General features: G+C 39.3%; 1 protein-coding gene across 1 annotated transcript; it reads left to right on the forward strand.

The window, feature by feature from the left end:
• Positions 1 to 895: 895 nt before the first annotated feature.
• Positions 896 to 26,242, forward strand: LOC124267429 (delta-aminolevulinic acid dehydratase-like). The gene is given in 10 exon segments (XM_046702346.1): positions 896 to 1,147; positions 4,634 to 4,781; positions 10,299 to 10,434; positions 15,503 to 15,586; positions 18,332 to 18,441; positions 18,444 to 18,478; positions 19,501 to 19,588; positions 23,032 to 23,118; positions 24,828 to 24,957; positions 25,956 to 26,242. Coding segments are annotated over 10 exon segments (987 nt in total). The 5' UTR covers positions 896 to 1,034; the 3' UTR covers positions 26,012 to 26,242.
• Positions 26,243 to 26,428: the final 186 nt, after the last annotated feature.

Here is a 26,428-nt window from a genome sequence, read left to right on the forward strand (position 1 = left end):
GGGGTTAAAAACTGGGCGTGGTGCGACGGGTGCAAGACACGGGTATGTGGAATGATATGACTGGCCAATATATAGGTGGTGGAGTGATATAACTGGCCAAGACACAGGTATATGGTCCAAGGGTGGCGTGACTCACATACCTTCCCTCACACCCGGTCTGTATGTCATGGTTATAGTGACAGGTACGAGGGGGATTGCGAAACATATCGTTTACAGCAGGGCACGTGTAGTTACGAATCGATAGTCAGAACAATGCAAAGTCCTTCAGATAAGTTTATAGGTAGAGCATAAGAGCCCATGTCATACACACTCTTAAATGTTGAGAAAAGTGGCGGATCTCCTCTGCACTCAAATTCAGCTCTCATTTACTCAACTCGACCTCGTTTATCCACTAACAACATATATACACACGCACACACACACAACACACACACACACACACACACACACACACACACACACACACACACACACACACACACGGAGGTGCATCACGGTATACTAGTGTCTCTGCCGAAGTGACAGCACTGAATAAACGGATATCTAGTGCTGTGACCCCGGGTGTGAAGTATTTCAAGATATGAACATGAAATCATCCTCTCCGACAAAATAGTCTTTGTAAATATTTGCTTAGCAGCAATACATTAATTGTATATAACGTTTATAACTGCAATACTTCAATATGAATTCATTGAAATTATGCACTCAAGATGTAACGATTGTTACGTCATGATAATGTATATGTTTACGTTTTCTGACGGAATTATTATTATGAAAAATGAAACAACATTTTTTATAGCAATCTGGTCCCTTTTCATATGATTTTATTTGCAGAGAGAAATGTCAAACTTTTTGCCTACTTTCGATATCCATAAATAGCTCGCTTGTTTACAATATATTTGTGAAGGTGTCGACTCGTGTGTGGAGTGAGCCCCGCCCACTGACACCTCGCCCGCTGATTGGCTGATCCGACTCCGATAACTGCCTCTGTGAACACCGTCTTGACAGTCACTCGTGTGTCGACAAACAGGACGATGGCGGACCACACAGTACTACACGGAGGGTACCATCACCCCATACTGAGGAGCTGGAACTCAGCGAATACTACCATTACACCGGAGAACTTGATATATCCCCTGTTCATCGTGTGAGTACAGCTAGTATGTCATATATCTCAACTCCACACGTGTAGCGCTGACAGAGATTTGGACTTTGATTTTGATGGTCACGATCAGCAATTTTTGTGTAAAGTTCCTTTACAGCCTAGTTGTCTGATGACGTGTCTGATACTGTATTACACTCATACGAATGTCGAAAGGCAAATGTTCAGCAGATCTAGATTCAGGGGTCTTGCAGTTGTCGTGCCGAACAGACATTCTTTACCGGTGTCGACGCAGATTGTAGCCTGTGAGATCTTGTCTACACGTCCGCGTTTCTGAACCTTGATTGCAAAGTTTAGTAAACTCCATGTTCAGCATATGTTACAGTTTTACAGGTCAACTTCAATTTAATCTAACTATGCCTTACAATAACAATATACTATAAAATGAGCTTAAACCTGCATGGATCTGCATTAAGTTGCCATTATGTTATGTAATATATAGTTTGTACCTGTATATACCTGGTACTTACATTAGCATGACGCAATAAGGGACCGTTCATAACATAACAACATATAGTATGGATTTGCTGACCCCACCTAGTACATGTGTACAACCGAAATGAATGTAAAATATGCAGAATAATTTGTATAGCACCACTTAACAGAAGTCCAGCTACATGACAGCATGTTTAATATTGCCCCTGGATTCTCACCTAGTCTGTATTGGCCTTTCTGTAGAGGGAAGGCCATAAATGAAGCAAGTGTAGATTTTCCCATTTCACTGTGGCTCAAACAGGCGGCTCACATAGGATGAACCAGAGTTTGGGTGGGGGTGGGGGTGGCATGCCTTTTGACCTGAAAGTTTATTACATGACCATGGAAACTCTCGTGAAAATGAAGTGTGCCCCACCCCTTTCAGCCTAAATGTTATGCCAGTCTTAACCTGACATCCCACTTGGGACCAGAGTTAGTGAGTGACTGTTGCCAGCACTATTCCTGCTGTATCACAGTAATCTATCAATAATCAACATCAAAACCTGGGGTTGATATCATGATTCACACCATCAAGCTATTAATAGTATTATGATGCGGGGCACTGGGGTAGCCTAGTGGTTAAAGCGTTCACTCATCTTGCCGAAGACACGGGTTTGAGTCCCCACATGCGTACAATGTGTGAAACCAAGTTCTGGTGTCCCCTGCTATGATATTGCTGGAATATTGCTAAAAGTGGTGTAAAACTAAACTCACTCACTCACTATTATGATGCACTATTCGTGTTTCCTTTTGTCCCACACATAAACCAAGGTACAGTAGCTCACTTACTGAGGTATATACTTCACTTCATGTAATCAGAGTCAGCATGCATGTGAGCTGAGTTAAATAAATCATCGTCCTTATTTTCGTTGCTATAGTGTATGGATCTGTCCAGGCCATGAGGTTTTGAAACTGTCAATATGATTTCATGCTCAACTGAGAACTCAGACTCAGTAAACAGAGGTTATTAGAAATCCACACAGTGTTCCTCGTGTTACTGCATTTGTAAACCTGAGATAGGCCACAGAGTTAGAAGGGGTTGTAATGCTGGGAATGCTTTGATGATCAGGACCCAGGACTTTCAAGGATATTTTCCAACTCTAGTTTAACATTGCTCGACAATATTTCATTGTGGAAGTTGCAGTGGCTGAGCGGGTTAGGCGGCTGACTTGTTGTGCTGGCAGTTAGGTGCCTGACTCTGAAGGGGTGGGTTTGAATCCCCGATGGGACTCAACCCAACAAAAGTACTAGAATCTGTACTTCACTTGGAAAGTGTAATCCCAAATATAACATTATGTTAAATATTTCACAAGACAGAAGTTTTCATTTGATGTATTATTAACAGTTACTAATCATGTTTGTTCCACAGAAACTGTTATGTAAAATTCTTCTCTTTAGTTTTTATCATTTCTAAATCTTCACTCCCTGTTCTGGCTATCACTCACAACATGCTGATTGATAATCAGAGCACAGTAATCGGTCAAAAAAGAGATTGTAATCGTAAAGCCCGCTACAAAGTCATGTAGGCAATCAGGGTTTTACATAGACTAAGGCTTAGTGTCTGAATATATATACTTTTGATAGTAACAAACAAGCCCATTTATATTGAAAAGGAGCCCTAGGGAGACCAGAGATTCAGAACCTGAGGAAATCTAGACTTGCTTTATTTAGGGCTTTAGCACTGCAGAGAAGGCTTGGCAGTAGGGAAAATAATGTGCTTCAGGGACTGTGAGACAGACTAGGTTTTACATAGCTCTTCGAAACTGGGAGTCCTGGGGACTCAGGACATATGTATTCTGAGAGTCCATTTCCAAAATTGGGAGTCCATCAATTTGCATGAGATCAATGATCATGGATGCTTCCAATTTGATAATGATTATGTTATAATATGCGTTACTTTAAGTGTCATTAGAACTGGTGTTCCCCCGCTGTGATATTGCTGGAATATTGCTAAAAGTGGCGTAAAACCATACTCACTCGCTGATCACTCACTCAATGTCATTAGAATAATGACTGACTGACTGAGTTTGGTTTTACGCCGCTTTTAGCAATATTCCAGCAACATCATGGCGGGGTACACCAGAAATGGGCTTCACACATTGTACCCATGTGGGGATTCGAACCCGGGTCTTCGGCGTGACGAGCGAACGCTTTAACCACTAGGCTACCCCATCGGCCCCATTAGAATAACGATTGTAGACAGAATGTTTATATCTTAATATGGGACATCATTACAAACTCAGATAGTACGTTCCCTGAAAACAATTATATTGCGTCCACAAGGACGTACAGGATTTTAGTTTGGGGTATTTGATCAATTTTCTGCGACCAATACACATGAATCACACGTCCCGTAAAACCCTGGGCAATAAGGAGACACAATCATAACATTGTGCAAACGAAACAGGCACCGTAATACTACGATCAAGATGAGGGATGATACTATTTGTTGAGACACGCATGCGAGTATGTTGTTCATATTTTAGTTTTACAAGTCAGGAAAATGCATCAGTTGTTTTTGTCTTGATTTAGCAAACATAACAGAAAGAAACATTATTTTAATGTTTCATTTGTTTATGGATATAGATTAGTTTCCCTAGGCCATCAGTAATGGCTGATGCAACTGATCGATTGATTTACTGATTAATCAATCAATGATTTATTCAGTCTATGTGACCTGATTGATAGCTTGTCCTTGTATCCAAATGGAGTGGGTCAATGCTCATGATATTGATCACTGGATTGTCAACTCCAGAGTCCATTATTTATAGGCATCAGGGGCAGATACAGCTTTTGAAAAGGGGTGCACACTCTTGAGAAAGGAGGGGTGCACACTTCATTTTCACAAGAGTTTTAATGGTCATTTAGGACCAAAAGGGTGGGTGCACACCCCCCCCCCCGCCCCCCCTGATCCGCCTATGGGCATCATATCTCTGTAATAATGTTAGAGCGGTGAACAAACAAACAAATAATCTTTATTGTTATTAACGTTTCCAGCGATGAAGAAGATGCACTCCAGGAGATTACCAGCATGCCTGGCCAGTTTCGGTATGGGATCCATCGACTGAAGGAGGCACTTGAACCCCTGGTGGAGAAAGGGTTAAAGACAGTGTTATTGTTTGGTGTGCCAGGGAAGATATACAAGGTAGGTGGCCATGATTCAGTTTCATGTTGCTCATCAGAACTGAAAATATAATGGTAGTCAGAGGCCCAGATAAGCTGCGTATCCGGTTAAAATATGCATAGAAAATTTCCAATTACGCATTGAAAAATAATTGTCGTGTACCAATCACGCATTTAAAATGTTAGATACGCAAAAAGTTTAAAACAAATGGGTACGGAATTTATAAAAATCGCTTGCGTAGTGAAAAAGACATCGATTGCTATCAAGTTGTACTGTATATAGTATAGGACTAGTGTGGTAATGTCAGTATAGGAGGAGTGATTTTTTATGAAATCATTTCCATTATATTTAAGTTGGTTTTGATTAGGTATGACATAAGGCAGAACATACCTGCTTAGTAAACTTACTCAATGACATAATACTTAGGTGAGTAATATGACTGAAATACGCACATATTTGAAAGCAGTGGGTAACGGAAAATGAAATACCCACTCAACATTCATAATACCCACTCCAAAAAAATACAGTGGGTACAGTACCCACATTAGCTAAATCTTATCTGGAGCTCTGGTAGTCAATATCTTGCACCAAAATCAGTATTCTGGTAAGTAAAGATGTATTAAAATGTCACATGTGAGTTAGCTCCTGCTTTGCTGATAAAGCAACTTTCACTCACTCACTCTCGCCTTGTCTTGCATCACTACCTGTGATGTTCCAACGTTGTCACCATGTATCTTCTGATGAAGAAACATCACTGCATGTGTTTCCTTGTTTCTTTACTCCATGAAGTACACTTACCAAAAATCCTTGCTTCATGTGGGGCGGTGGGGTAGCCTAGTGGTTAAAGCATTCGCTTGTCACGCCGAAGACCCGGGTTCGATTCTCCACATGAGTACAATGTGTGAAGCATATTTGAGGTGTCCCCCACCATGATATTGCTGGAATATTGCTAAAAGCGGCGTAAAACTATACTCACTGACTTACTCCATGCTTCATGTGAATCACACCAGTCAGAGTTTATGCATACAGATATATGTCATGACATTTTATGAAGTAAGATAAAATGATCTCATCGGACCAGTTAAATTTTGTTATAATGGTGTGTGGTCCTGTGCACAGAGCTCAGGTCACGAATCATTTGAAGTTAAGCAACGTCGAGCTCGGAGAGTCCTTGGATGGGTGACCATGTTTGGCAGCTTGACTCCTGAGAGTTTCTAGGACTTCAGTCCTGCCCCACAACGAAGCACATGTGATACATGTGGTCTCACCTTAGGCAAGTGAGTTTGTTCCAAATTGCCTCTGTCCACCCAGCACAATATGGGTACCCGGTTGGATAAAGTCATGTGACTTTAACCTTCTAGCGCCTAACTGGCAGCTTGGGTTATCCAGGGTAATAAGAATCAGATTCTGATTTAGCGCCACGAATAATCACTTGGTGTTTGGAGACTGTGTGCTATAGAAGATGACTTAGTATTATCATCATTCTCAATCATCAGTACCAAAACTCATGTGTTATATATATTAATATATTGAACGACAGGTGCAACCTGTTTTTGTTTGTGCAATAAGGTTATTACCTGAGGTTGCACTGGGTGCAAACAGGTTTCATATCTGTAAATGAAGCCTAAATATAATAATACAGTGGACTCTGTCAATACCGGCCTCTCTTAACACCGGCACTCTGTCTACATCGGCACAAAGTTTCAGTCCCGGCAGAAATGCACGTTATTATCATTTAGAAACTTCTGTAAACATCGGCATCTGTCTATTCAGGATATCGGCATTGTTTTTCAGTCCCAACGAACAAGTTGTTATGAAAACGAATCTGTAAAAACCGGCACATGAAAGACGGCGTAACCCTTTGATGCAATTAGGTCCAAATGATGTAACAACACAATTCGCTGTGACTCCCGAGATTATTCAGAAACAGAAACTGTTAATCAGTATCTTGTTAATCAGTGAGTGGTACGTAACACTTACCTAGAGTAATTAATACATGTAGTGGGGCATTCAGTCACTGCCTTGTTTCTTATTCAAACATTTTGTTAATGCTAAAGTGACAGTACGACAGCGAACTTCCGTGTGCGCAGGCGTCATAAGCGAACCTAGCTAAACCGGCACTCTGTCAAAACCGGCATTTTTACTTGGTCCCGACTGATGCCGGTATTGACAGAGTACACTGTAATTTCATATCATCAAAGAGTGGAGGATTGATGCCACAATTATAATGTCTACAGTTGGGAAAACGAACAATCATTCACTTGGATAACTCTGATTGTATATTGGGCGCCTCAATCAAATCCAGGTGTATATATCGTGATATATGTTCAGCAGTTGTTGTACCCTTGTCCATCAGTAGTCTCACAGTTATGTATGGTGTGCACGGTTTTTGCTCGGTCAATCTGAAATTGTGTGGGGGGTGTTACGATTGTCTGGATTGAATTTTCTGTGAATGGATAATGTGAATTGATGTGGTTTGTAGTTACAATCAGTGTTTTTCTGTACACAATTTTGTGCCTTTGTGGCAAGTAGATTTCTGATTGGTTAAAATACAGTTTTGTTTTTTTGAAATAACAGTTAGTTCTGTGCCGTTGAGGTTTGTATTTCCACACTCAGGTGCAAGGTACCCATAAATACATAGCTGGGGTTGTTTCTGTAATTATAGTTGAGATAGTGTATGTTGTGTACATAAGGCCAAATAAAAGAAATGTGGTTCCGATTACAACTCTTTAAAATTTAGGGTAGGTAGGTAGGAAGGGATTTCTTTTTACATTTTATTAAAGTACGAACTGTAAAGTACGAACTAATAACACATTTATCAATGTGTAATTGTTTATTCAATCAAGCTTGCAGCCATCATGTTGTCTTTCTTATCAGAATGTGTGGGTGCCTAATGGTTATTCGGTGAAGACCGGGTTCGATTCCAAATGGGTACAAGCCTGGTGTCCCCCCGTGATATTGCTGGAATATTGCTAAAAGCGGCGTAAAACCATGCTCACTCACTCACTCTGTCAGAATGACTGATGTCCGTTGGTGCTTGGGAAAAACAATGGTATCTGAAAGCTTATTTTATTCATACCTCATAAAAAACTAGGGTTGGCACCAGAAATCAAGGGTCGGTCGGGTAATCGGAACTACAGCATTTTTTTTTAGGCCTAAAGAAGTTGTGTATTTAAATGTCCATTTCTGTACAACTTATCATGCATATTCTTGATACTAGTACACACTAAGAATACTGTATGTAATGGAAATGTACAGAAACCACCTGGAGATTATGAGGGTTTGTATTAAATTCATTCAGAACGGTTTATAAACATAATTGAAATGAAACCACATTTGTTCCAGTCAGAACTAGTTCCTTCTATGTATCCAAGAGACTGTAACCATGGTAATTTCTGAATATGTTTTCAATTTAATGTGTCAACTGAATTTCAGATTACAAATGTGTACATATATTTAGAGAATTCACCCAATGTGTGCTGATCAGTTATTTAATTCATACTTAACTAAATCCAGAAATATGTGAAGTCACAATTTTCATATCAATAATCATTCATCATTTTTCTCATCGACAATATTTACAGTTTTTATTGACCCTTTTAGCCAGTCCTGAGTTGTCAGGATTCCAGTAGTGGGCGTAGTGGTCTAGTCCTATATGAAGTAATAAGTCTCTTTATCCTTATTTTTGGTGTTGGTTACAGCGTCTGGGTAGCCTAATGGTTTCCCGACAGCCATACCAAAAGTTATGGCTCGTCATACCGCCCAGACCGGGTTCGATTCCCCACATGGGCACAATCTGTGAAGCCCATTTCTGGTGTCCCCCGTCATGATATTGCTGGAATATTGCTAAAAGCAACGTAAAACCCAACTCACTCACTCACTCACTTATTTTGGGGTTGTTCAGTGTGACTTGCACCTAGAAGCCAACTAATCACAGGAAGTGTTGCTGTACCATGTTTACTTCCTGATGATGCCGACCATCTGGGGTCGAACCGACCGAACTGAAAATAGTCCCAGTCATTAACATCCCTGACAGAAACTGTGTAATTATTTACAGGTATACTAAACAAACCCTTCTCAACAGAGCACAGACCATGAATCAGCTGCACTCTATACATACAGGGTCTGATGCAATCATGCCCGCTCTACTGTCGGGTATATGTCAACAGTTTCTGTAATGTAAACATCGGACACGCAGTACAGGTAGATGGGTTACCTGTAGTATGTCAGGTGACATGCCTTTGTGAATTATTTAATTAACCCTTACATAATGCTATGACATGCCATTAAAGAGTACCATTCCTTATGGTAATTTCAATGGCATTTGATGAACTTGCATAAATCACAGTCCGGGTGATCTACTGTTTGAACCACGTGGCGACACATCAAAATGAGGCCACAGTCAGTGAATTGACAGATTCCCCTCCATAGGTTTACTCCCCTGCTTGTAATTCTGGAGAGCTTACTGTCACTCTGTCTCTCATGGGTATGAACTGAATCCCACATAATATTTCTTAATAAAACATGACACAGAAATCATTTGAAATTGCTCACAAAAAGTTTATTTGATTCCCGACATTATTGACCAAGACAAGAGGATCAGGCAAATTTGTGCTGAAATATTGGATATCTTCTAACAGTGAGTGATACATGTGCCTAAGTTGTATGAGAATCAAGAATAAAGTGAGTCAGTTTAGTTTTATACTGCTGTTAGCAATATTCAAGCAATTTCACGGCGAGAAACACCAGAAATGGGCTTCACACATTTTACCCATGTTGGGAATCAAACCCAGGTATTCAGCGTGATGAGCGAACACTTTAACCACTAGGCTACCCCACCGCCCTCTTTCTGGAATATTGCTTAGATGATGAAGGCTGGCATAACAATGAAAGTACATCTCCTTTATCAAGCATTCCAAACAGAAGTGATTAGAAATATGTATACACATGCTTGCACGTACGCACACACACACACACACACTGGTAAGATGGACAGATGTGAGACACTGTTTTCCATCCACAGTGTGGTTGCTGAAAACTCACCCCATGATGAATATGGCAAAACTCAGGAGCAGTGTTTGTGAAAGAGATGAGTTTTCAGCTTAGACTTGAACACATAGGGTTAGAGTCCCACTGTAAAGGATCACAGTATGCTACAGATGTTCCAGCGGTCCAGAGATGGACACAGACATGTTAAGTTGTCCATTAGGGCTGCGCAATATAACCGGTTTACCGGTATTTACCGGTTCAGACATGAAAACGATAGGTATTGCGATACGCTGATCGAATATATTACCCATATGGTGAAACATAACCAGTGTCATAAATATCATATGTGCACATGCACATATCACATATTTGCCTAGCAACCATTGTTTCTGTATTTTGTCGTCTGTGACATCATTAAACAGTTGAACGTGACGTCAATGAACATGCTTAACCTGTATAATAAAGAAATTATTACACTCGCAAGTGTGCCACACAAATTTATACCAAGCTCATGCAAAATGCTTTATGTGCAGCTACTTGATGTTTCAGGACAACGAGGGTTCAGGGGCGGACCTGCCGACAACACCGGTGCTGCTTGCTATCGGACTGCTGCGGAAGTGGTTCCCCCATCTCTTGATAGCCTGCGATGTCTGTCTGTGCCCCTACACATGCCACGGCCATTGTGGTGAGTAGGACCAAGACACACCAGAGGTTCAAAATTCCTAGCAGATTAGTGCTGATGACTGAGTTAAACGTGAATCAGCACAAGTAAAATCTGTCCCTAGTGCCTGGGGCTGTCTTACACATCACATCTACTCACACAACTCTGTGACAAAGTTTATGATGAAAATGGATTTATTTTGAAAAATATCCGAAAAAAGTAATCTTGTACAACCAGGCTATTTGACCCAAGCTGGGTCTATACACAAATTTATATTTTCGTCTATTCAGGTGTATTTTGACATGTCATAATGACTGAGTTTGTTTCATACGACATATAGCATGCTTGGCTGGTCAGACCTATCTATCAACAATGTAGTGTATACAACACACAGTGTATTGATGACAGCCAGCTGTTGTCTGGCGGTAGAACCACCAGCTGCTGCCTACACTGTCACGCTTAACTCGAGGAATTAGCTGTTGATGAGATAAAGCACAATTTATGTAGACATTCTTCCAGCGTGTGGCAGATGTTTCCAGTTTATGATCATGTGATGCTGTCCACTAACTGTTTCTGTGATTTCCTACAAGCAGAACATTTGATTTGGTACACACATCTCCCATTACAATCCAGTAAACACAAGCAATGATTTTTTGGGTCTGTTTTTTATGTAAAGGATCAAAAATGACTCTGACGTTTTGTTCGAAAAAGTAAGCCTGCGGCAGAGGGGAATTGGGGAGGGCCTCGGATTCGGTTTTGATCCAACTTATGAACCGACCGCAGGTATACTTATATAGATATAAGTTCAACATTTGATATTTACTGTTGAAATCAACTGGGATGCCATTGGCAGCTGACACCTTGCCATACACACGCAATGCACGTGCTCTGCACGCACTACCCGTGTCATGCACGTGCACTGCCCACACTACCCGTCTTGTGAGGAACACATGGTTCATACTGACAATCTCATTCTTCATAGCGATCCTTTGTAGTCTAGTGGTTAGAGCATCTGCCGGGGAGACCGGAAGGTCACGGGTTCAATCCCCGACAACGTCATACCAAAAGACGTTAAAATATGGTACTTGTTGGTCCCTGCCTGGCGCTCGGCATTAATGGCTACAACAAGGACTGGTCGGCTCGGAGTCAGTATAATGTGTCTGAGTGGGGTATTCATGCTTCACTGCGGCATGGTATCTCAGTGAGCTAGCATTATAAAACCAGCTTCAGTCTGGGCTAGTACAAGCAGCCGCACATACACACGCAAGCACATCGTCATATGAACGAAATATACTTAAGCACGACGTTAAACCCAATTTCACCTCACCTCACCTCACCTCGTAGCCTAGTGGATAAAACCGCCAAGGTAGTAAGCGAAGGGGTGCAGGTTCGAAACCAGGTATCAGCACTATATATTGGAAGGTTTCAATAATGTGATATTTTACAATCGTATGTCAGTGATAGCAAGGCGAAGTTGTATCAATCTTCAAAACAAGTAATAATTCAAAGTCATGGGCTCTTCCTCAGAAAATCCCTGGGATGCGGGCAATTCTGTCAAAAATACCCGGGATGCAGGAAATTCTGTAGAAAATTCCCAGGATGCGGGCAATTCTGTAGAAAATCCACAGGATTTCATGGAGAATGCCCGCAAATCTGCCTGTAGAGGTTTACTCTGATAAGCCCCCGTTCACATGCACCTGTTTGCACACATATGTATAATACACACATGAGCAACTTTAGATGCATGTGTTAATGTGTCATGTGAACGCATTTACACACATATGTAAATATACACTAGGAGCAAATTTACATGTGGTCGACCAGGTGCAAAAGTATATTTACACATGTGCAAATTTGCACTGGGAGTAAATAGTGTCATGTCATCTTCATTTAGGGGAAAAGTTACATATTCCGGAAGCAAAACATCACATATGGTCTGACAAACTTCATGAATGCATTTACAAACGGTGAACTTCCCTACACCAAACAAATTCCCCACAGTTCTATATTCTGAAGTTGAAGCCATCAAGTATATTGCAATTGCAACTTTCATTCGTACATACCAAGTTTGGCGAACAGCTTGGTCGCTAGCTTTTAAGTAATCCTGCAGTTGTGTGCAGATAAGATCGAAAACCCCTTTGTTCATCCGAAAATTATCGTACCAGTCTTTGTCGTCACTAGTTATATTCACGTAGTTCCAGCAAACAGACGGTCTTTCTTGTGACAGACTTATTGCAAGAGCAGTACATATCTAATACTGTTTGTCTGATAAAGCGAAGTGATAAGAGAACATCTTTCTCTGTTGAAGTTAGAGAAAAAATAAGACATTTTAAGGCATTTATTATTTACACTTTCAAGTTTACTGACTCTACATAAATTCCATGTGAATGCAAAGTAAATTTACTATTACACACATATGTATATTTACACATGTGCAAATTTACTTACATGAGTAAATTTTGTGCATATGAATGGGGCTTAAGAGAAGAACCTGGCGAGACAATAGTGACGTCACTATAGTTGTTTTTCAGTTAGTATACCCCTGCTACGAAGTAACAGGGTTATACAGTGTCATTATGTCCGTCCGTCCGTCCGTCCCGAATCTTTGTCCGGAGCATATCTCTTAAAGTTTACATGCTAGGTTCACCAAACTTCACACACATGTTAATCATTACCCATTGATGTGCCTTTTGCTATTTTAAAGTTTTTTCAGAATTTTGTTTTTTTGCTGTTTCCATGGAAACACGACTTAGTGCCAAATGTGTTTGATGGTTTTGTCTGGAGCATATCTCTTAAAGTTTACATGCTAGGTTCACCAAACTTCACACACATGTTAATCATTACCCATTGATGTGCCTTTTGCTATTTTAATATTTTTCAGAAAGCTGTTTCATGGAAACACGACTTAGTGCCAAATGTGTTTGATGGTTTTGTCCGGAGCATATCTCTTAAAGTTTACATGCTAGGTTCACCAAACTTCACACACATGTTAATCATTACCCATTGATGTGCCTTTTGCTATTTTAAAGTTTTTTCAGAATTTGTCTTGTTGTTGTTTCCATGGAAACATGACTTGGTGCAAAATGTGTTTGATGGTTACCTGGCCACAGCATATCATCGAAACTATACATGCTAGGTTCACCCAACTTAATACACAAGTTAATCATGACCCACAGATATGCCATGTGCTAAAAAATAACAATCTTCATCTACGTCATCTTCATTGTGTGCAACATGAGACAGTCAAGTTCAATTGTATATCAGGTTTCCACGGAAAACACAAAAAAATATTGTTTCCATAAATTATCACTGTAATCAGACCATGGCAAAACTATTATCTAACATGTATATAAAGTTTAGTAGAGTCAAGGAGAAAGTCTTGTGAGCTGCTGATCCTTGTCACATTATATATATCAATATCTGTCATTTCCATGTCCCGAATTGGGAAGCGGGGGTATGTGAGCTGTTTTCATCATTTGTAGCTCAACTAACTTCAAGTCAAGTTATCTGCCATTATTTTTTGTTCTATATTTGTGGGAATTTTTTACATTTCTGAAACATTACCCGGCTCATCCCATGCAATGTTTCCATGGCAACCGTGATGAAATTGTCACTTACCAGTTTCTGTATCACTTCCGCTTGTATGGTTACAGAAATATGTTGCATACAAAATAACATGTAATATGCTTTGGAGTATTATTTTATATAAGGGCCGCCAGCAAGACACTATCAGGTGATTATGATATATTGTACGAATATATAGTAATGAATATGAATATTTATTCATGAATACTTTCTGGACATTATTGAGTATGTGATGGGCAGAAATTTGAACATTAAGAAATTGTTGTCAAATGAAAATTTCAGGGTATCTGTACTGTGTGCAACTGTATGTCTCCAGTTCGCATTTAAGCCCACTTCCAATAGCACCAATTAAACACTCAAGACACGAGGCGGGTTGTTTGCTGCTTCTCCACATCACGAGTAGACCTTTTTATTTTCAAAACAGTTTCAGCGTACAGACTGCGAATGTCCAGTTGTATGCAAATTGGGTGAACACAAAACCATATAACCCAAAACGGAATCCGATTGATCATTACAAACACTACAGTATCAATTAACCAAAAACACTGAATAATACTGAATATTTAATAGCACTCAGTGACACAGAATACTCAGTAGTAAGAAGACATTTGAAGCATGGACAGATAGTTGAAGCAGACAGCTTAAATGCGACTTGCTTCACGGAAGCACAATGACTTTGTGTGTATGACTTTTCGTGTGCTGTCCGATCACATACAATAGATATCGATTTTCCCTGTACATGTTTCAAAGAGATTCACTTTTAATCCCCATTTTTATAACCTGAATTACTTTATCAGTTTACTGAGAGGTACACGTATACTTCCCATTTAGTTAATTCATTTTCTTATCCTCTGCATAACACTCAGTGACACCAAATGCAAAAATAATGATTAAAAAATAATGAGATTAAAAAAATAATGATTAAAAAATAATGATGAAAAAAATAATGATGAAAAAAATAATGATGAAAAAATAATGATTAAAAAATAATGATTAAAAAATAATGAGATTAAAAAATAATGATGAAAAAAATAATGATTAAAAAATAATGATTAAAAAAATAATGATTAAAAAATAATGATTAAAAAATAATGAGATTAAAAAATAATGATTAAAAAAATAATGATTAAAAAATAATGATTAAAAAAATAATGATTAAAAAATAATGGTTAAAAAATAATGAATAATCAATGAAACAGAAAACTCAATGACTGAATACTGAATGCACATCAATACTGGGAACCTCAGTTACACCTACTGGCAAACAAGGATAAGTTGACCACCGACCTGACAATTGACCCGTATTAGCATGTATGAGTGCCGCCCACTGGCACTTGCCATTGTCAGCAAAGGGGCCCCAGGTTGTCCGCGATCAAGTGTAGTGCGACTTGCTACACCGACTTGAGAGTCTTATGAGCAAGGCATGTGCAGCTACTCGTGGAATCAATGTCATCGTCATGCAATGCACGTGCAGTAGCCTACATCTGTTCTACCGTTCATCATGCAGGTATTCTGAGGGAGGATGGTAGTCTGGATAACACCGCCAGTATTGCCCGCCTGGCCGCCATTGCTGTCAACTATGCCAAAGCAGGTATGTTGAAATTGGTTGGTCTTTAGAAGTTTTTGGTTTTGTTTGATGTTTTATGACGCAGTTAGTAATTTTCCAGCTATGCGGCAGCGGTCTGTAAATAACTGAGTCTGGACCAGACAATCCATTGATCAACTTTATAAGTTGAGGTGTAATCAGGGATCAAACAACTTGTGTGTTGCAATTGTTCATGACACAGGAGATGTCAATGAGGCTTCAAGATATACGTGATGAAGGGACGAGAAGCAGCCAAGAAATGTTGTTCCATAGTTAAAGAAGTTGTTTCCTGTAAGAAAGAAGGCAATGGTTAACATCAGTGTCATACTTCACCTTCACCGACCACAACCTTGTAGGGGTAGAAATGGTCCCCAGTAACTTATTCAATAATTTCAAGAGCTGACCGAGTGAATCAGGAAATGTATTTACATTTCAATAGCATAATTCTGACTGTGACATTAATTTTATCTCACATACGTGTGGATTTTCATTCAGAATTGATTCATAATAACAGCATATGTCAGACCAGAGTGAGTGAATGAGTTTAGTTTTACGCTGCACTCAACATTATTCCAGCTATATAGCGGCGATCTGTAAATAATCGAGTCTGGACCAGACAATCCGGTGATCAACAGCATGAGCATCGATCTGCGCAATTGGGAACCGATGACATGCATCAACCAAGTCAGCAAGCCTGCTGATACCATTAGTCGCCTCTTACGACAAGCATGGGTTACTGAAGATCAATATTCTAACCCCGACCTTCACGGGTATCAGACCAGAGTGTCCTCCATTACAAAACCACACCTACCTCCTTCACAAGCAGCCTGCTGAATATAGGACTTGCTGAAGTGTTAGACTGGGTGAAATGCTGCAGACAAATGTAGGGTGCGGGAAGGTACAAGTACTGTCTAACCATCACAATACCAAAACTGCACCATGGAAAAACAGAGAAAAGAACAAGCAAACAGTTTGGAAGTAAAATATTTGAATGAAGTCTTTTTGAGAATTTTTTATCATTAAACCAGTTAGATTGGTAGGTGTATTGATAACAAACTATATCGGAGGCGGAATGGTGGGGTAGCCTAGTGGTTAAAGCATCCTGGGTTCAATTCCCCATATGGGTACAATGTGTGAAGCCCATTTGTGTTGTCCCCTGCCGTGATATTGCTGGAATATAGCTGAAAGCGGCGTAAAACTAAACTCACTCACTCACTATATCAGAGGCATGTTGGCTTATAGCCAATAACCCACATAATATATGGGTGTAACTTTACATAGGTAACTTTTAGGAGTTCCTGTCTATGACAAATGAGATGAGAGATTATAAAGTGTAGAAATGATATTTCAGAGTCAATATAACCTATTTTAGTGAGTACTATACGGCTATTGATCACAGTGTGCACTGACACGAACCTGTACACAAACAATAGTAGCGTATGTAATGAGGCTGGCACTTTGTATTTCACCGAAAATGAACTTGACTAAAAATTCTAGCATGACATTGTGTGATACTCGATTCTGATTGGCTGGGAGCTCATCATAACCGTACTTAAATGGCAGTTTAAGACCGCTAATGAAAGTGACCGATTAACTGCGTATGAATGCAATGAACTCGTTGACCCTATTGTTTGTAAACAAACATGTCGGACATCGGCAATTTCTACCTCGGCAACATCTTTGATGTTTTTGAAGTAAAAAGCGAATGGTTTGAAGAAGAATTTCTTGATCCTAATCCCAGTGAAGAAACTACGAAGCTGAAAAATCTGTCAGCAGCGCAAAAGCGGCAGTATATTCAAACCGGGTCCAGATCTATCGGGCATGACGTCGACAACACACATCGGCCCACTCGTCCTAACCTGACCGCTTCCGTCAGGGCCATAGTGCCCAGTCCTTCCACTTCCACTGTCCATGTATCCCACATAAAACGTGGCATGTCAGGTCTTTTCCAGATTGGGAATAGCAGGGTGGTTGTCAACAATTATTTCCATGAATAAAGTTAGTTATTTTGTTCATTACACAACCCGTCCCTCAACACGACGATTCCAAACGATTTCCTGGAAAAAGGGCTCTTCACGCCTTGTGTTCTTGCACGTCAAACCGTTCGGTTTTAAAACGCATATCAGTCGTGCTAACGCATTCGGTTTTTAAATTACATTTAGCGGCCTTAAATCAATGATAAAGGACCGCAAAATTGAAAACAGAATAGCTTTATCTTCTAAATCATGGAAAACAATACTGGTGCAGGCTATGAAAAACAAAATGGCTGACACCATCTCGTCACTAACATGCTATTGCAACCAGATATTTTGCGACAGACTTCTAAATAGGGATATATTTTTTTAAATGATAATTTGATGTTCAACAGCCAATCCATTAACATGGATACATAGCCAGACCTTTAAACTACAATTAAATCACAAAATGTGGCAAGCCTAACTTGCTTGATTTTTCAGTACATGGAACTAAACAAGACGCTATTCTACATAAAAAGGCACGAACTTCAAAATAACTATTGACTCTTTCATCATAAGGAATTAAGTATAAAAATACGGAACTAAATATAAAAAAACTTGATCAAGTGGATGTAGGTTTTTAAGCATCATAATTGCACACAATCTCAATCAATCAATGCTGACAGCTATGTTGTGCACTCAATCTTCTCCTTGTCATTTAGTCCAGTGGAATTGTTACTGTTCTTCAGCAATCTCTGTGTACCAGGAATACTTACTGCTCTTCTTGTACTGCCAGGGTGCCAAGTCATAGCTCCCTCCGACATGATGGATGGAAGGATTGGCGCCATTAAGAAGGGTCTGAGAGAGGCGGGTCTTGACAACAGGGTGGCTGTCATGAGCTACAGCGCGCCAAGTTTGCCTCCAGCTTCTATGGTCCATTCAGGTGAAGATCATCTTCATTTTAAATCTTAGCCATGTTAGTTTCTTGGTATTATAGTAATACTGCAGTATTTGAAGGTCAAATCATTATTTGTTTAGCTCTTGAAGTTGAGGTAAGGTATCTTAGGGTCTTAGATGGTTGCTGGTCTGTGTTCACTCGGATATAATAATAATAAAAGTGCATTTGTCATGCGCATTTCTCCATGCACAATGCATGCTCTAAGTGCCCAAATGATCTGTTTATTACTATTACCCTGGATAACCTTACCTGCCTGTTAGGCGCTAAAAGGTTAAAGTCACTTGACTTTATCCCACCCGGGTACCCATTTTCTACTTGGTGAACAGAGGCAATTTTGAACAAGCTCACGTGCCTGAGGTGAGACCACAGTTGATATATTTTATATTACTGAGAAGTTGACATTTTACATTTTGTTAGTTTCAATATTTAGCACTTTTTGAAAACTTCTTTTGTACTATAACGTATGTTATATTTGGGATTACACTTTTTAGTAAAGTAAAGATTCTAGTACTCTGAGGGTGTGGGTTCAAATCCCACATGGGGCTCAACCCCCAAAAGTACTATAATCTGTACTTTACTAAGAAAGTGTAATCCCAAACATACATACGTTACATTTGACCACTTTCTAAAATGGCATTGTGTATTTCATTCTTTTGTACTGTTGTAATTCCTTTCTATCACCGAAGAACGGAAGGTCGCGGGTTCGATCCCCCGACGCATCATACCAAAAGACGTTAAAAATATGGTACTTGTTGGTCCCTGCCTGGCGTTCGGCATTAATGGGTACAAGGACTGGTCGGCTCGGAGTCAGTATAATGTGTCTGAGTGGGGTATTCATGCTTCACTGCGGCGTGGTATCTCAGTGGGCTAGCACTATAAAACCAGCTTAAGTCTGGGCTAGTACAAGCAGCCACACATACACATACACACGCATGCACATCGTCATATGAGCAAAATATTCTCAAGTACGACATTAAACCCAATTTCACCTCACCTTTCTATCACAGAGATGCTGCAAAGAGTGCACCCACCTTCGGAGACAGGAAGTGCTACCAGCTGCCCCCGGGATCCATTGGACTGGCGGAGCGGGCTGTGGTGGGTAGTCTAGGCTCTGATGCTCACCTTCATTCACAATAATATTCATAAGATCTGCTCAAAGTCTTACCTTCCAGACTTTCTCCAGAAGACCCACTATACCCTCTTGATAGAACTTTGACATCCAGAGAAGCATGTGTTAGTTTTAGGGGTGTCACGATTCGGTTCGGTTCATCGAAAATCGAATCGATAGATGTACGTTTCGATCTCGATTTCAAATGCATGCATTTCGATTCGATTCATAAAGTACTTACTTTCTAATACTGTGAGTTTATTTCACCTGAAATCGTAAGAAATCATGTTGAAAATTCTCTGCTACAATTTTTTTTTTTTTTTTTTTTTTTCAATATATTTTACAGGCATACATTATAGGATCCTACAGGTAGGCAGCAAACAGTACATGGTGAATCATCTGTGGTACATAATATGTAAAACATGTACACGGTATTTCAGACTAATATAGATCTATCCTAACAACAAGTGTAACGTTGACCAGAATTGAAAAAAACATTTGTTCAGTACCATTTGATAAATGGAGATATTTGGTGGCATCATAATACTTAATAACATCTTTTTTAATATAATTGATATTAGGCAAGTAGTTTCCAGAAGCACATTTGAAATATTTTGTTTGACTAGAAGGATGATTACATTTATAGGATTATTATTTTCACCTTGAATGCCAAACAAAACCTTTTCAAGCATAAAGTTTACTGATAGTTGAACAGCATGAAGCCATTTTGTTACTTCGATCCATATTTTCTTTACATGCTCACATTTCCAAAAGAGGTGGTCAGTAGTTTCTAGATATTTTTGACAAAAGGAGCAAAGTGGTGATTCTATGTATTTTATTATATAAAGAAAAGATTTTGTTGGTAAACTGTTGAGGATAATCCTATATTGTAACCACCTAAGTTCAGTACTTACAGTACATTTGTTTGGGATAATGTTGTAAATCATTCATTCTTTGTCAGTGAAATATCTGTCTCAAACACGGTCCCATTTGGAATAGCATGGTAGCACGATGAAGGATGAATTCAAAAGAGAATTATATAAATGCTTATTTCCCGCAGAATTATTCAATGATTGGTAATTAATGGGAAAGATAGGATTTTGCAGCGGTTCTGAAAATTTGTAAATTTTATGTTTGTGTGCGTATGACCTTACTGCTGCTTTGATTCCTTCAAATGTTAGAAAATTGGTTTTTATTTGATATCTTTTCGAAAATCTATGAAAGTTAATAACCTACCTTCCTCATGTATAATATCATTAACAAAGATTACACCTTTAGTCTTCCAGTTTTCATACATTATCAGTTTGTCATCAATAGTTATGTTGGAGTTACCCCAGATAGTTTGACTTTTAATTTGGTTTTCTGATAATATACTTGATTCATATTTTGCAAGAAAGTCTTCCCATACAGTAAAAACATCTTTCCAAAATCTATTGGATAAATTTGGAATACATATTTCTTTAATTTGCTTTGAATTACCAGACCAGATGGAATATGGACTAGGTATTTTGTTTAGAATAATATGACACCATTTATTATTTGAAGTAATAAGTCTACTTATCCATTTAAGTTTTTGAGCATAAATTACATTTTGTACATCTGGCATCCTGATCCCACCGTGTTCTGGGTTTAAAGTGATTATGTTTCTTTTTACTTTATCCCGCTTATTTTTCCATATAAATCTGAAACATGCTTTTTATAATTTATCGAGTAGTGCTTTTGGTGGATTGGGAAGGGCTGAGAATAGATGATTTAACTGTGAAAGTAGAAGGGATTTTAAAATAGTATTTCTCCCAAAAGGAGATAACAAGGCGTTGACCAAATATTCATTTGTTTTTCGATTTTTGCAATTTTGTCCCTATTATTATCTTCAATCATGGTTTCAAGATCAATATTAAAGTTAATTCCCAGAAGACTAAAATCTGTTTGAGACCAATCAAAGTTGTATTCTTTACATAGTTTGTAACGTGATCTCTTTTTTGAACCAATCCAAATGAGTTTTGTCTTGTCAACGTTTACCTTTAAACCAGAAAAGCGAGCAAATATTTGCAAGACGTTCAGAACTGCACAGAGGCATTTTTCGGATCCATCTAATGTAAGAGTAGTGTCATCAGCAAATTGCGACAGATTATATTCTATGTTACCGATACTAAGTCCTTTAATTTTATCATTGTTACGTAGCATTATACTGAATATTTCCACACATAGAATAAACAAGTATGGTGCAACAGGATCTCCTTGGCGACACCCACGTTCAATCGTAAAAGGTTGTGTAGCAAAACCATTGACCATAATCCTAGATTCTATAACATTATAAAAAGTCTGAATCCATCAATTAATACTTGAACCAAAGTTAAAAAACGATAGTACATGTATCAAATAATTTCTATCAACTGAGTCGAATGCTTTTTCAAAGTCTCTGCTACAAGTGTGTGACTTACAGTACTTACAGTGACATTACAGTCACAATGAACACTTGACACTTTCAGTTCGTGACTGAAACTTAATTTCATGTTCAGTGAGTATTTGTTGACAAGTTGTCTTGACAGTGTTCTAATTGAGCATTGTGCCAATTTTCCAAAGTTTGCCAAATTAAACTGATATTACAACAAATTTGACTTTGTCCTCAGCTTTGGTGAATCAAATTGAAATGAATCGAATCGAACGAATTGAATCGATAATCGCATCGAATTGAAGTAAGAGTGAATCGTGACACCCCTAGTTAGTTTTGAGTCAATCCAGCTAGGCAGTTTGCCCTTTTGGATGTCAGAAATGATCTGGTGTAATATATCCTGAAATTAATGTGTGCCTTGACTATCTCCACTACAACTGTGTTTTTTATTTTTGCTTTTGAGGTATAGAAGTCACAATACTAATTTGTCAGCCTGATTTTATAATGAAAAACTCTGTTGATTTTCTTCAATGTTTATGAAAGTATTTCTTGAACACATGTTAAGAAAGTCAATGTGGTGAATGTGTTGACCTTTATCTTGAATATTGTGACCAAAAGATTTTTGCTTTGTTTGTCTGTTGTTAGTGGAATATATGCAGGTTTAAATGTTCACATCATAGTGATGAAAAGTGGTGAAAAGGTCTGTTTGAGGGCTCTGCTAACCATCATTCAATTGTGGTAATATTGGTCTTATTTTCTAGGTCACAGATGGCTTGGGGGATTTGAATTTTTATAACTTCACTGATCTCTTGATCGCATGGGAGGAGGGGCAGTTGGGTAGCCTAGTGTGTTCGCTCATCACAACAAAGACCCGGGTTTGATTCCCCACATGGGTATAATGTGTGGAGCCCATTTCTGGTGTCCCCTGCCATGATATTACTAAATGAGTAATAAAATCAAACTCACTTACTCATCTGGAAGGAAGCCCCCTTCTGGCCCTCAAACAGGATGCAGATAATGATGTCCCCATTGTTTCAGGATCGAGATGTGGCAGAGGGTGCAGACATGTTGATGGTCAAGCCAGGGATACCTTACCTGGATGTCGTCAGGATGACCAAACAGAAGGTATGGACACAAATTGAGACATATCAGAGTTGGGACATACAGGTATCACAAGTCCTCTTGTCCAAGACTGATTTATTTCAGGTGTTAGGCAGATGGCACCTCAGTTGAAAATCAGTTTTGCAGACAAGTGAAACTTATGTTGTGGTGCAAGGTTCATTTAATGATGCAGAGTTATACAGCTGGCTTTCTTCTTATTGTATTCCATATGTATGTTGAAGGACAAAATTTGTCCTCACTGAATGAACTAAGGCTGTCATGATTCACTGAAATACCGATTCACTACTGTATCCTTGCGTCATGATTCACTGAAATACCGATTCACTACTGTATCCTTGCATCATGATTCACTGAAATACCGATTCACTACTGTATCCTTGCGTCAGGATTCACTAAGATACCGATTCACTACTGTATCCTCGCATCAGGATTCACTAAGATACCGATTCACTACTGTATCCTTGCGTCATGATTCACTGAAATACCGATTCACTACTGTATCCTTGCATCATGATTCACTAAAATACCGATTCACTACTGTATCCTTGCATCAGGATTCACTAAAATACCGATTCACTACTGTATCCTTGCGTTAGGATTCACTGAAATACCGATTCACTACTGTATCCTCGCATCAGGATTCACTAAGATACCGATTCACTACTGTATCCTTGCATGAGGATTCACTGAAATACCGATTCACTACTGTATCCTTGCGCCATGATTCACTGAAATACCGATTCACTACTGTATCCTTGCGTCATGATTCACTGAAATACCGATTCACTACTGTATCCTTGCGTCATGATTCACTGAAATACCGATTCACTACTGTATCATGATTCACTGAAATACCGATTCACTACTGTATCCTTTAAGGCCATGATTCACTGAAATACCGATTCACTACTGTATCCTTAAGGTCATGATTCACTGAAATACCGATACCTGTATTCAGGATTCACTGTATACCGATTCACTACTGTATCCTTGCGTTAGGATTCACTGAAATACCGATTCACTACTGTATCCTCGCATCAGGATTCACTAAGATACCGATTCACTACTGTATCCTCGCATCAGGATTCACTAAGATACCGATTCACTACTGTATCCTTGCATCATGATTCACTAAAATACCGATTCACTACTGTATCCTTGCATCAGGATTCACTAAAATACCGATTCACTACTGTATCCTTGCGTTAGGATTCACTGAAATACCGATTCACTACTGTATCCTCGCATCAGGATTCACTAAGATACCGATTCACTACTGTATCCTTGCATGAGGATTCACTGAAATACCGATTCACTACTGTATCCTTGCGCCATGATTCACTGAAATACTGATTCACTACTGTATCCTTGCCAGGATTCACAGATGTATTAAAGATTCGATGGCACACTCCAATATTTTCACATGTCATTCCCTGTTTTCACTCAACATTCATTTCCATGATGATATAAAATTCATGTTTTGCAATAACCCTGCCAAGTATTACAGAGGCTAACATTACCTTATCACCAATCAAGGAACACAATACAAGGCTGACTACATAATACTTTCAGAAAGCTCAATAACATGAGTTAAGATGCACTGGTTGACCTCATGTCAGATTGGCAACATGGAAAACAGAAATATTTCACACACACTTGATGTAAAGCATCACACCATCTGCCGTGTATCAGAAGATGGCTGTTTGTTTCAGTACCCCACACATCCACTGGCTATCTACCACGTGTCTGGGGAGTACGCAATGTTATATCACGGGGCAGCTGCTGGAGCGTTTGATCTGAAGGCCATCGTCCTGGAATCTCTCCAGAGCATGAGACGAGCAGGTATTTGTATACAATACTTCCGGAATTGGTCATTTGGCTACAGATTGTTTAAAAAAAATTGTAAACAGGAGAACAAGAACTCTCTTCCGAAGTTTGTTAATTTATTTTGTGGATGACCTAAATGCTTGTCCATTTTTCCAGTATACAAAATCCCAACTGGAAATAAGACTTGTATATTTGTATTTTTGAAAAGAAAGTCTTGAGAAAACTTTTAATTGAAAGTTAATGAGTCCAATAAAGAAATACTTTAACTTAATACTCCCCATTTTAAGTGTATTTAATGCCCCTGAGTTGTATTAATGAAAAAACCCCGATAAGTACCACCCAAGTACGTAATATTTTCATGAGGGTGTTGGATTGCCCAGGGTGTTGGTTTGCCCATGGTTTGGGATTGCCCAGAGTGTTGGATTGCCCAGGGTTTGGGATTGCCCAGAGTGTTGGTTTGCCCAGGGTTTGGGATTGCCCAGGGTGTGGGATTGCCCAGGGTGTTGGTTTGCCCAGGGTTTGGGATTGCCCAGGGTGTTGGTTTGCCCAGGGTTTGGGATTGCCCAGGGTGTTGGTTTGCCCAGGGTTTGGGATTGCCCAGGGTGTTGGTTTGCCCAGGGTTTGGGATTGCCCAGGGTGTTGGTTTGCCCAGGGTTTGGGATTGCCCAGGGTGTTGGTTTGCCCAGGGTTTGGGATTGCCAACAGTTATGCTGCATCTTATGTTTGTACAAAATGTGAATGAGTCCTCAGGTTTGCTAAAAAATTGTCCACATCGGTAAACATTAGATTCCATGTGCCATATAGCTGGTGATTCTTGTGTCATTATCAGTCAATGCTTGGAAATCAAATAAAATGAGTTACATCATTGGCATTCATGTCCCCAGAAGAATTATACCCGAGTGACTGATAGGCTTGAAAACATGACCCATGCTAACCACTGAGCATCCAATTCCCTGCACAGTTAGCTGACTGTGATTCAACTGTATGAGATAAAACGGAGATTTCATCTGCAGGGGCCGACATCATCATCACGTACTATGTGCCGCAACTTCTTGACTGGCTGAAGTAACCGGCACCGAGGGACGACACGGCACAACATTAATCCAAACAGTGAGGCGGAACAGACACATTTCCTCAAATCTCACGCTCACAGTCCATAATCGGCTGCTGGAGCACGGTGTCACAGAATTTTTGTTTGTTTTGTTACCGGTACTTAGATACATATTTTATAAAAAATGCTTCTGGAGGCTTTTGCAGATTATATTTTCACTTGAGACAATGTCTGAACTTGAATGAAGGTGAATAAATGTCATCATCATCATATTTTTATATAATGAGCTGAGTGAGAAAACAGTCTACTGGACATGATTGACAGCTCATGGCAGCAGCTTTTGTAGATGTTTCAGTAACTCAGGTTGATATATTTTGACTTAAAATGGCTTTCTGTCAACAGATAGGGTATATGTACTATTTTAGTACAAACTGT

This window comes from Haliotis rubra, unplaced genomic scaffold (genome assembly GCF_003918875.1).
Source record: "Haliotis rubra isolate DU_JTF1 unplaced genomic scaffold, ASM391887v1 Scf131, whole genome shotgun sequence".
Lineage (NCBI taxonomy): Eukaryota > Metazoa > Mollusca > Gastropoda > Lepetellida > Haliotidae > Haliotis > Haliotis rubra.